The 12,214-nt window shown below is 48.2% G+C and overlaps 1 protein-coding gene across 5 annotated transcripts in view; it reads right to left on the bottom strand.

Annotated features, from left to right (window-relative positions):
- The window catches only part of LOC146870867 (SWI/SNF-related matrix-associated actin-dependent regulator of chromatin subfamily D member 2-like), a 1,426,174-nt gene extending 1,414,656 nt beyond the window's left edge, over window positions 1-11,518 (bottom strand). For all 5 annotated transcript variants that reach the window (XM_085647047.1, XM_085647050.1, XM_085647051.1 and 2 more), the window contains exon 1: window positions 11,058-11,518. In XM_085647047.1, coding sequence (XP_085503173.1) covers window positions 11,058-11,246 — 189 coding nt within the window. In that variant the 5' untranslated portion in view covers window positions 11,247-11,518. The remainder of the gene's footprint in view (window positions 1-11,057) is intronic.
- Between the last annotated feature and the right edge of the window lie 696 nt (window positions 11,519-12,214).

The raw sequence follows: 12,214 nt of genomic DNA, 5'->3' as shown, positions 1-12,214 counted from the left end.
CCCCCTCCACTGGGGCTACCAAAACACTTATACAGACATACATCCAACAGACTTCTGAACAGTTCGAACACATAACTATTGTTACATTTGGAAGCTTGTTCGAAACAAAGGGTACCAGCTGCAGAAGACAACCTCCACTGGCACCAGAACAGCACAAAGGGTGCGAGTAACTTGCAAACACTAGTGTGTACTCAAAAGCATTAACATAACAGATAGTCATTAGATGAAATCATTTCACAATATGGGAAGTAAGCATTCATCGTGTCACATGCTACTAAAGAATCAGATACTTTGGGCCTAACATAAATCACTTCAATGGTGTGTAAAGAAGTCCACTTTACAAGCAGTGGGCATGCAAATACCATTTGCTTAACGGCTTAATAACCAGCAGAAACAAATCTTCTTGCTTCTCACCAGTTTTTTTTACACACTGCTGTTACCAACCCACATTTTAGGTTTTTCTAATTGATATTTAAATATTCTTCCCTAACCTTCATTTTGTTTACCTCAATTAAATAATTTTCGTTACACTTTTTTGATTAAATATTCTACATTGATTTAGGAAACTACTTTCACCTTAACAGATTGTAACTCCATGATTTCAGCTTTTAACAAGTTCTAGATTTCTAATTTGGCAGTTTATTTTTTGAATAATTCAAAATACTAACGCTCTAAAAAAACTGCTGGTCTGATTTATTTGAACCAGCAATCAACATTAGGACAACATATTTTATAAACAAATTAATCGATATAAAGTTTTGGAACAAAATCTTCGTTTTAAGTTCTCGTAGTAAACTATGCTTCTCATGGTCACAAATATAATTGCAATAGTAAAGAAAAATAATTGTAATAAATAAAATAGCTGCTTGCAACCTTCAGTTTTTCAACGCTAAGCCATTATTAGATCAACCGATGAGATGGTGAGAACAGTTATGGGTTTCTAGTGCACCAAACTGACAATAAGAATGTGTTTAAGAGAAACAGGAAGAAAATACATATTTAATCAGAATTCTAGGTCTCAGAATCAGGACTGTCTCTGGACTACAGCGCTATAGTATATCGGTCTTCTCAACAGCCGCATGAGGTTTTACTGGCAGTTAACAATAACTTTGGGATAGAATTTTCTATCTAATATGGTTGACTTATCATTGATGAATTGTATTATTAGAAAACACAGTTTTAGTATATAGGCCCCAGATGCTTCTTCACATGCATCTGCATCCATATTACTGAAACATACAGATTTTAAAAAAAGAAGAAAAGCAGACACTGCATTATTATTGAAACTATATTTGATACAAACCAGAAGCCTGTGCTCTGAATCTGTACCAAGCGATACCAAAGGGGATGATGGACGGAGCGTTTGAGCAAATCAAACACTCACCCCCATTCAACTGATCTGGGTTTAATCCATCATCATTCTTAAGCTCACTCCACCACCCCAGTTCAGACATGGCCATATGCAAATCAGTCTGACCCTGTGCCTCATGGGAACAGTCCAGCCCGAACTGCCAAGCCATGCCTTCCCTGGACCGGAAACAAGCATCCTGGGACCGGTTTTGGGTTCATAACCCTCATCAGCCAGGCTATCTTGAATCCAGTGGCAAAGTGAGCAAGGGACCCACGTCTGGGCATACCCTGCCAACTTAGGGCGAACAAAGCGATACCAAAGGGGATGATGGACGGAGCGTTTGAGCAAATCAAAAACTCACCCCCAGTCAACTGATCTGGGTTTAATCCATCATCATTCTTTAGCTCACTCCACCACCCCAGTTCAGACATGACCATATGTAAATCAGTCTGACCCTGTGCCTCATGGGAACAGTCCAGCCCGAACTGCCAAGCCATATCTTCCCTGGACCGGAAACAAGCATCCTGGGACCGGTTTCGGGTTCATAACCCTCATCAGCCAGGCTATCTTGAATCCAGTGGCAAAGTGAGCAAGGGACCCACGTCTGGGCATACCCTGCCAACTTAGGGCGAACAAAGCGATACCAAAGGGGATGATGGACGAAGCGTTTGAGCAAATCAAACACTCACCCCCAGTCAACTGATCTGGGTTTAATCCATCATCATTCTTTAGCTCACTCCACCACCCCAGTTCAGACATGGCCATATGCAAATCAGTCTGACCCTGTGCCTCATGGGAACAGTCCAGCCCGAACTGCCAAGCCATGTCTTTCCTGGACAGGAAACAAACATCCTGGGACCGGTTTCGGGTTCATAACCCTCATCAGCCAGGCTATTTTGAATCCAGTGGCAAAGTGAGCAAGGGACCCACGTCTGGGCATACCCTGCCAACTTAGGGCGAACAAAGCGATACCAAAGGGGATGATGGACGGAGCGTTTGAGCAAATCAAACACTCACGCCCAGTCAACTGATCTGAGTTTAATCCATCTTCATTCTTTAGCTCACTCTGCTGGAGCAGAGTTTTCTGTTGAAAATCTATTGGGTTTTTTAAGCTCTGGTTTGTCTATTGTCGGAAGAAATTAAAATTATTAATTTATAATTACTAATTATTTGTTTTGTGTAAATGTTCTAATTAACCAATACGAACTAACAAGAGAAAACTACACGTGGGGATGCATTTGTGTTGTTTACTAATAATGTGCATGTTTTATTAATAAATGTTGCTGAGTGCTGTTTATTTTAAAGCACAAAAAACGCTTTTTAAATGTTGTGTACTAATGTTTTTCTTGTGTTGCAAAGGCTAGATAATTACATACACATAAGGGTATTAGTGGGGTTAACACTGTTTAATCACTATGCTGTGGTAACGTTGTTTTTGTCTCTTTTAATTAAGATGGTACGTTTTGGCCTAGTGAAAAATGGCTACCGTTTAAAGCCTACATTCGAGTGCTGAGATTTTGATGAGAAGGCCTTGCTGAACATGGTCGAGAGTCATCTGACCACAGTCTTTGCCTGGTTAAAAAGTTTTCCGTGAGGACAGCAGCTCTGGGCGGACATCCAAATGTCCTTGGAAGACAAAGGAGCCACAATGACATTGTGATCATCATGCTGGTTCCGAGGAAATATGAACATGAAAAAGAAACATTTTCAAGATTTAGTTCCGTCTTCCGTCTTTTTATTTTTGTGGTTTTTCTGAGCGGAGATTTTCCAAATGTAGCGATGCTACATCCTTTCCTGCTCGCTTTGCTCAGCGGTTCAGCGGATATCTAAAACATTTTATGTTGCCTTCTTTTGTTAAATTTATTATAAATATACTAGACTAGAGAGGGTCTGTGGTCATTGCATTTTGGATTCTGAGGCCACTTCTTTCCGAACTTGCGTCGGTAAGGATCGATGCTGTGAGGACGGTGACCTAAGAGACTTCTATCGAGAGACCTGTCCTGACCCATTTATGACATTTAGCTAGAATAGGTAACTATGAGAATAATGATTTTATTTTGATTGTCTTTCCATTTGAACTAATTTTAGATAAAGAATGAAAATTTTCCTAGCTATCGTAACGGAAAGTTTCAATTCTATTAAGGACTCGGAGGCGAGGATTATGCCTTCTTTCTCCACTTTAATCATACAGCAGCACAGAAAGAACAACAAAGACTACATTTCCCATGAACCATAGGGAAAAAAGTAGTCAACAACATTGTGTCAACAACCAATCAACAGAGAGAAAAATGTCCAATCAGGGCCCCTCCAGTAGCTGATAGTCCGTTGTTAGTGTCCAGATCTCCTCTTTCGAAGCGCAAAGACAGCCCAGCACTCAACTTCAGGAGTCCTGTTTGTGGGTATCAGAACCTGCAACAAACAAGGTAGTATTACCAGGGGAAAACACAACCCTAGGTATCAATTCAGAAAAAAGAAAAAATACGGAGCAGTTAAATCAGTACATACACTCAAGAACCACTTCCTTCGACATAAACATGAAGGAAAAAATGTACTTACTTCTGTACGGGGAGGGGTTTCCTCTAAGAACACCGTGCGGGATAATCCTCGCCTCCGAGTCCTTAATAGAATTGAAACTTTCCGTTACGATAGCTAGGAAAATTTTCATTCTATGTCAGGACTGGAGGCGAGGATTATGCTTGTTTAAAGCTTGCCCACAACCAGATGAGCCATATTGAGAATTGGCTTGAAGTAAAACTTCTTGAAGGTGGAATCCGAGGACCAATCTGCCGCATTGAGGATATCCTCCAAGCGGGCACCCAGACCAAACGCCTTCGAGGCCATAGCCCCTCTCGCGGAATGCGCCCCAAAATGTCGGAGGCTAATACCCGCCTCTTGCATCACCCAACGCACCCAACGGGCGATCGTTGGGGAGGAAACAGCCTTAAAGGGTTTCCGGAGCGCGATGAGCAGCTGACGCTCCCCCGGAGGGCGATACTTCTCCGTCATCTCCTCGTAGGCCTTGAGACAACGGACCACACAGAGCTTTGGAGAATCCGCGAAGGCCGGGTAAGAGACAACTCTTGTATTGCATTTCGTCCGGCGGGAAAGGGTAAACGTCACCCCATCCGGAGTGAAGATGCGACCCGAGATATCGAGTGCGCGCACATCCGACACTCTACGACAAGAGATCAAGCAGAGCAGCATTGCCAGCTTCGCCGACAACTCCTTACGGGATAGAAACCTATTTGGTTGCCAAGACAGGAATAGGTTTAACACCTGATTAACATCCCACAGGGCCGAATACCGCGGTTCTGGAGGTAGGGAAAGTCGAATGCCCCGAAGGAGCCTGCAGACCAAAGGGTGTTCACCCACCGCCGACCCACCAACCGGGACGTGGCCCGAGGAAATGGCTGACCTGAAAGTGTTAATGGACCTATAAGCCAAGCCATTAGAAGCGAGATGCGCCAGAAAGTTTACAACGTGGACCACATCCGTGACCACGGGATCGAAACCCCGTCGCAAACACCAACGGGACCATCTGCCCCACGCAGATTTGTATCGTTTAATGGTGCTATCCGCCCAGGCTTTAGAAAGGAGCTCCTCAGCTGATCGCGAAAGGCCCGGGGCTTGCCATCTACCCCGGAAATCTTCCACGCCATGAGCCACAGCGAGTTCGCTGACACTAGAGGATGAGGATCGCCGTACGGATCCGTGAGGAGATCCGGAAACCGGGGGAGTAGGATCGGAAAATCCCAGGAAAGTTCCAGAAGAACTGGAAACCACACTTGAGACCTCCACAGAGGCGTTATGAGTACTAAGTCTGCCTTCTGCCTGCGGACCTGAGCCGTTGTCCGGGTAATCATAGCGAACGGAGGGAACGCATAGCCCCGATCCACGCTCCAGTCCTGGAGAAACGCATCCGTGGCTGCCGCCCGAGGATCGAGCTTCCAGCTGAAAAATCTCGGCAGCTGGTGGTCCAGGCGAGATGCAAAGAGATCCACCGTGAACGGACCCCAAAGCCGGTTGAGGGAGGCAAACACCAACTGATCCAACTTCCAGAGGCTGAAATCGCGGAAGTGGCGTGATTGATAATCGGCCTCCACATTGTCTCGGCCCGGAAGATACTCCGCTGTGACCGATACCTGACTGTCTAGGCAATACTGCCAGAAGCTCGCCGCCAGATCGGAGAGGGCTTTCGACTTGGTGCCGCCGAGGTGGTTGATATAACGGACAGCCGACACGTTGTCCATTTTCAGAAGTACGCAAGACCGCACTGAGTCTCTGGTCCAACATTTGACTGCAAACGAGCCGGCCAGAAGCTCGAGACAGTTGATATGTAATTTTTGTTCGTCGGGAGACCACAAGCCTCCCGTGGAAAGATCTCCGCAGCGGGCGCCCCAACCAAGCCTGCTGGCGTCTGATTCGATGATCAAATCCGGAACGGAACCGAAGATTGCTCTGCCGTTGCATGCCTCCATGTGTGTTAACCACCACCGGATTTCGCTCCGAGCTTCGTCGGATAGACGGATCTTGTGGGAGTACGAATACCCCTTCCGCAGGAAGTACGCCTTGAGGCGCTGTAGGGCCCTGTAATGGAGCGGACCCGGAAAAATCGCCTGGATAGACGCGGATAGAAGACCTACAACCCGGGCCAACTGGCGCAGTGAGACGCGCTGTTGAGATAAAACGCGACGCAACTCGTGGCGAATCTTCGTAAGTTTCCTGGACGGCAGGCTTAGAGTAGAGGCCCTGGAGTCGATGACGAACCCCAAAAAGGTAACGGACTGAGCCGGCTGAAGAAGGGACTTCTTTCCATTGATCACAAACCCGAGGTCCTGGAGCAAGGACACCGTCATCTGTAGCTGGTCGGCCAAAAGGATGGGGCAGGAAGCCATCAGGAGGAGATCGTCTAAGTAGACGATTAGCCTGACCCCACGAACTCTCAGGAATTCCACCACTGGCTTGAGCACCTTTGTGAAGCACCAGGGTGCGGAAGACAGCCCGAAAGGGAGAGAAGTGAATTTGTAAATGCGATGGCGCCACTCGAATTGAAGGAAACGGCGGTGAGGCCGAAAGATAGGAATCACCAGATAAGCGTCCTTCAAGTCCAAACGTACCATCCAGTCGTGAGGACGAAGAACATCCCGCAAGAGGTGAATACCCTCCATTTTGAAATGGCGGTATACCAACCACTCGTTGAACTCGCTGAGGTTTATGACCGGACGCTTGCCTCCATCGGACTTGTCCACTAAAAAGAGATTGCTGAGGAAACCCCTTGGGTGGCGTGTTGCGAGAGATCTAGCGCCCTTGCGAAGCAAGGAATCGACCTCCTCGTCCACCAGGAAAGCGTCGTGAGTTGAAAATTGCATAGGGCGTGGGGGTGTCTTTTGAACAGGATTCCCACAATATTCTATGTGAAACCCCCTTATCGTCTGAAGAACCCATGCATCGCGCGTGAGGGATGACCATGCCCCGTAACAGCCTGCCAGACGTCCCCCTATGCTTTGTGGGGAAGAAAGGGTAACACTCACCAGAGTTTGCGTTAGACGCTCCTCCCCTGTGACCTCTGCCTTTGCCACGGCGTCCACTTGTGGGGTAGAAATTTCCAAACTTTGACTGGTCTTGATATTGACCGGAGCCTCGCTGGTTGGCTTGATGATTTTGTCGACCGGTCGAGCGGCCCCTTCCTCGACCGGCCCCTCGAAAAACCCGAGGGAACACTTTTTTAATGGTGGACTGCGCCCTGTCCAACGACGTAAAAGTGTTTACAAACTTGCCCAGTTCCTTGATGAAGGGCTCACCAAAAAGGCCCCCTTGGGCAATCGCCCCTGCTTCGGAATCCGCTAGGTCACCCAGTTTTGGGTCAATTTTGATTAGAAGAGATCTCCGCCGTTCGGTGGAGAGGGCACAGTTGGCGTTGCCTAGGAAGACCACTACCCGCTGAGCCCAGCCTGAAAGCGTTTCGGGAGATATCATCGAACCTGAAGCCTTCGCTTCCTCAGCCATATCAAGAATTTTTGTGGCGGGCCCCAGGGCGTCCAAGAGCTTATCTTGGCACGCCCGCCACGACCTATCTATGCCCTTTTTGGGGTCTCGAATAAACTTCTGCAAGAACGTCAACATTCTCGGGTCAATATCCGGGGTCAGGGCAACTTTGCCCTCCAGGGAAGGACGAGGACACTCCGCTCGGAGACAGTTGCGGGCCTCCTTTTCGAGCGGGCGCCGGATATGCTCTGCGACGTAAGTCGCCACTTTGTCCGCTGGAACCCAGTCTGAGGAGCGAGGATGGACAATATCATTGGGGTCCAACATGTCGGAAGGTGTAGGAGGTGGCTGTAGATCAGAAGGCGCCAAAGGGACCTGTGATGGTCGGGTCGGAAGCCAAGGTCTAGACGGGCTGGCATCCGGATCCCCTGAAGGGCCTGGAAGTGCAGGGGAGGGAGAGAGGTTAAGAGCTAGCGAGTCGCCAGTACCTCCCATAGGGTGGCTATCAATAAAGGCCTGTTTGAGCCGCTCAAAAGCGTCCACGTCCACACCCGGGGCACAGGGGCGTTTAGGAGGGGGGGGACCAGAAAGGTCTTGGACATGGGATGGTAGAGAACTTTTGCGTTCAAGGCGTAAAAACACCTGCTCTATTTTTTGTGTCAGCCTGTCCTCCAAAGGAGAGATGGCCTGGTCCACCGCCCTATAAATAGAGGTATCCACTGCTTCATAGAAAGCATCGCCCCATGGCATATCCGCCAGAGGATCCTCCTCATCATCCTGATATTCATCGTAAAAATCCATAACAGGTGGAAGGGCCAGCAGACTTTTGCGCTGCACTCGCAAGTAAATTGTAACTGGGTGACAGTTGAGATATTTACACGTGGGCAAACCACAATTTCATGCAGGGTGACTAGCCCTGAGGGGACATAAAAAGGCTGGCAGACACCAAATTTAAATTTATGCAGGTAACTGGGCTGGATAATGTCCCCCAAAGCAAGCCTAACGGCAAAATTACAACCTCCAGAGAGGCGTCAGCACACTTGTGTAAATACAAGACTTGAATCCCTTCAGCACCGGGATGCAAGCGTCAGGTATGCAAATTCGGCCCGTGAGCGAAGATACGAGCTCGCGGGCCGGTACAGACCGAACTCGGCGTCTCTCTCAGCCCAGGCTCCGGTGGCAGTCGAACGCGCGCGCGTCTCTGGAAACTGATCAAAACCAGAGACGCGTCGCGTGCAAACACCGCCTCTCGCGCCCCCAGGCGGCGGGAGGACCAGAGCGCGCCAGCACCACCGCGTAGGAGCGAGAGACGACTCTCGGTCCCGCGGTGCAGGAGAATTCCAATCGTACCAAACAAAAAAAAACCCTCAACACTACCAACGGGGGAAAAAACGAAATGAACGCAAATAAAAGCAAACGCTGCAACCAGCAATCGAAAATATTACACAGCGAACGTGTCAGACTGACGAAAGGATTCGCTAGTATATAAAATAACAAACCTTGTCCCAAGACAAATAGATTCAAGTAATAAGCCCCGATAGGGCACAATATAGCATCAAAGTAGTCACAAAAGCACATAACAAAGCCCCCCAAACAGTAGAAACCCTGAGGGGACTTAACTGGCTGCGCAGCAGCGAAGAAAGAGGAGATCTGGACACTAACAAGGGACTATCAGCTACTGGAGGGGCCCTGATTGGACATTTTTCTCTCTGTTGATTGGTTGTTGACACAATGTTGTTGACTACTTTTTTCCCTATGGTTCATGGGAAATGTAGTCTTTGTTGTTCTTTCTGTGCTGCTGTATGATTAAAGTGGAGAAAGAAGGCATAATCCTCGCCTCCAGTCCTGACATAGAATCATAATTTTAAATACAGTGTTGGTTATTATTTCTTGTCAATTATTGAGTACTCTATTTGATTATTGTTGATTATTATTGGTTAAATCATGACTCAAGACAGTGTCAATTAGGTCTTATCGACCATAGTGTGGATGTAGGGTGATTAGAAGGTTTTCTTTCCACAGGTTCAGTGCTGATAGAGTAATCTGAGTGTATGTTAGTGAAATGGGCCCAAGCGTATGATGAGTGTATGTGCGTGTATCTGTGAATTTACTCTATCCGTGGAAGTAGGGAGAATTTGTACACCCCAATCTGCACCAACTCCACCACCCCAGTTCAGACATGGCCATATGCAAATCAGTCTGACCCTGTGCCTCATGGGAACAGTCCAGCCCGAACTGCCAAGCCATGTCTTCCCTGGACCAGAAACAAGCTTCCTGGGACCGGTTTCGGGTTCATAACCCTCATCAGCCAGGCTATCTTGAATCCAGTGGCAAAGTGAGCCAGGGACCCACGTCTGGGCATACCCTGCCAACTTAGGGCGAACAAAGCGATAGCAAAGGGGATGATGGACGGATCGTTTGAGCACATCAAACACTCACCCCCAGTCAACTCATCTGGGTTTAATCCATCATCATTCTTTAGCTCACTCCACCACCCCAGTTCAGACATGGTCCCAGGATACTTGTTTCCGGTCCAGGGAAGACATGGCTTGGCAGTTCGGGCTGGACTGTTCCCATGAGGCACAGGGTGAGACTGATTTGCATATGGCCATGTCTGAACTGGGGTGCGTGGTGAGCAAAATAATGATGGATTAAACCCAGATCTGTGACTGGGGGTGAATGTTTTGCCAATGTGCAACATTCTGTCCATCATCTTGTGTGTTTTGCTGAATCTGTACCAAAACATACTTCTTTCTTAGTCCAGACTGTGCTTTATCTAGGCTTCAGCTGTTTTTCTCTAGAGATTACTGCACTAAAATGGTATTATTTCTAATGCTTCTCTGTTTTGACTATTGCAATGCTATATATTGATTGTCTGACATAGCAGCTTCTCAATAGCTATACGCCTGTAGAGCTGCCCTTTACATCTTAGGAAAACTAGTCTTCAAAGTAAAAACTGTCATTCTTCAGTAGGTAGTGTATTTTTAGGAGCCACTGTTGTCATTACAAGGCACCATCCTTCAGTAATATGCCTATTATCAGGTAATACTTGTTTGTTATTATTATTGTGCTTTGAGTGTGCGGCATTTGAACGGCTTATAAGTCACTGTTTCTCATTTGAACATGATGCTCATTTATTAGAAGGCAATGCCATGCATAAGGAGACACAGCTCCTTACTGAGGGATACTGTCCCTCACTAGGGGATATAACTCTTATTAGGATACTCTGTCTAATTACCTAATATCAAAATGTATTTGCATCGCCACGTGAGATTAGAAACTTCACAGTTTAAAACATACATCTTCCACACTATGAAGTTTAAAATATTGGTCGATTACTAATTATGAGTTGCGTTTAGGAAATACCATAGAATGTTTCAAAAATAAAAACTAACCAGTGAGTAGGAAAATTTCGTATTGTGCATAGGTGTTTAGAGGCAGAAGGCACGGCTTCGTAAGGGGGTTGGTTGTTGGTGACATGGCGACAACACGTGTAGATGAACACGAATGAGTAGAAAAGAGTCAATAGCACTGAAGGGGGGGCGGGCAGGTGAGGTGGGCACTGCTGAGGTAGGACTGGCGACAGATAGTTCAATCAGGGTGCACTGGCACTGGCAGATGGGCTCAGAGAGGAAATACTGGTAGGTAGGTGGAAGGCAAGGACTGACATCAAACGTAATGGTAAAAGGTTCGTTCAGACGAAGACACACGTGGGCCTTACCTGGTAGTGCGCTGCGGAGCCCGGCATGGGGCGATACGCTCCTCCTGCCCCGACGGAAAGGCTCCGCATCGCCCCCGGGTCCGGAGAGGGACCCTGGGCCGGCGGAACTCCCTGCAGCAGCGCGGAGGCCAGGGGACTGTCGGGTGGGGGTTGAGGGAAACCCCCTACTACTCCTCTCGCAGCACACATCGGTGAATTTCCGTTACTGTCCGATACCCGGTTCTATAGGGTAAGTGCCGCTCTGGGGATGAGAACCCGGCAGAGGCTCCCTCAAGCGACTCAGTCGCGGCGCCCCTCCTCGGGAAGGTGACGGGCTCGAAAGTCGCGCCGCTCAGCCAGGAGTGCAGGACACTCTCGAGGGCACCAACCCAGCTCCGGCTGTGTGTTGACAGCAGAGCCCTTGACCCCGGCCGTGAGGATCTCCCCACTGCTAAGCTCCGTGCAATCGGCCGTCTGTGTGTGAGGGGAGGCGGGAGGTGTTTATTTAATAGGAAGTTATTGTGAAAGTTGGTGCTGCGCCAGGTGTCATCTTCAAACCAGGAAGCTGCAGTCAACAACACTGTGCCCTCCCCTCAGCCCTCCTCCTGGAAACCTCGTGCTCGCTGCTGCTGTAACTCCGTACTACAGGACACGTGCACCTCGATAGCACTTCAAACCTGTAGCGTGCACACAACTCCAAAACTTTGAACCGCAGCTCGTCTCTGTATATCGCAGCTCACCATATCTATAAAACACCGCCACTCGACTACCGAAGGGCACCCCTTGCAGTATATTTCAGATTTCAACACATAGATCTTGTCTACCAAGTGTAGTGTATTGCAGGACATGTTCTAGTGTTTTGCATGCTATGATATTCCTAGCCACTTCCTTGAGGTCTGGCACACTTGCACTTCCACCCATCACGGGTGTCATGAGTGAGGTGGCCCGACAATAAAAGGGCCCAGGTGTACGTGTTTGTGGCCACTTACTGTACCATAATACCTGGTGTCTGTGTCCGTCCTTGCCATCATGTGGGCCTGAGGCCCGACACCACATTGGTGACGAGGCAGGTTGCTAACCCCGCATGCTTGCTGCTCGACGCTTCCTCGTCCCTCGTGGGGAGGGAAAGGGCCTGGCATGCGGCGACCCCCCTGTCGTGCCATTCTCAGCCACCGGTG

This window comes from Triturus cristatus, chromosome 1_1, assembly GCF_964204655.1.
Source record: "Triturus cristatus chromosome 1_1, aTriCri1.1, whole genome shotgun sequence".
In the NCBI taxonomy this organism is placed as follows: Eukaryota; Metazoa; Chordata; class Amphibia; order Caudata; family Salamandridae; genus Triturus; species Triturus cristatus.
The sequence above is the reverse complement of the archived record's forward strand: the minus strand, read 5'-3'. Positions and strand labels throughout refer to the sequence as shown.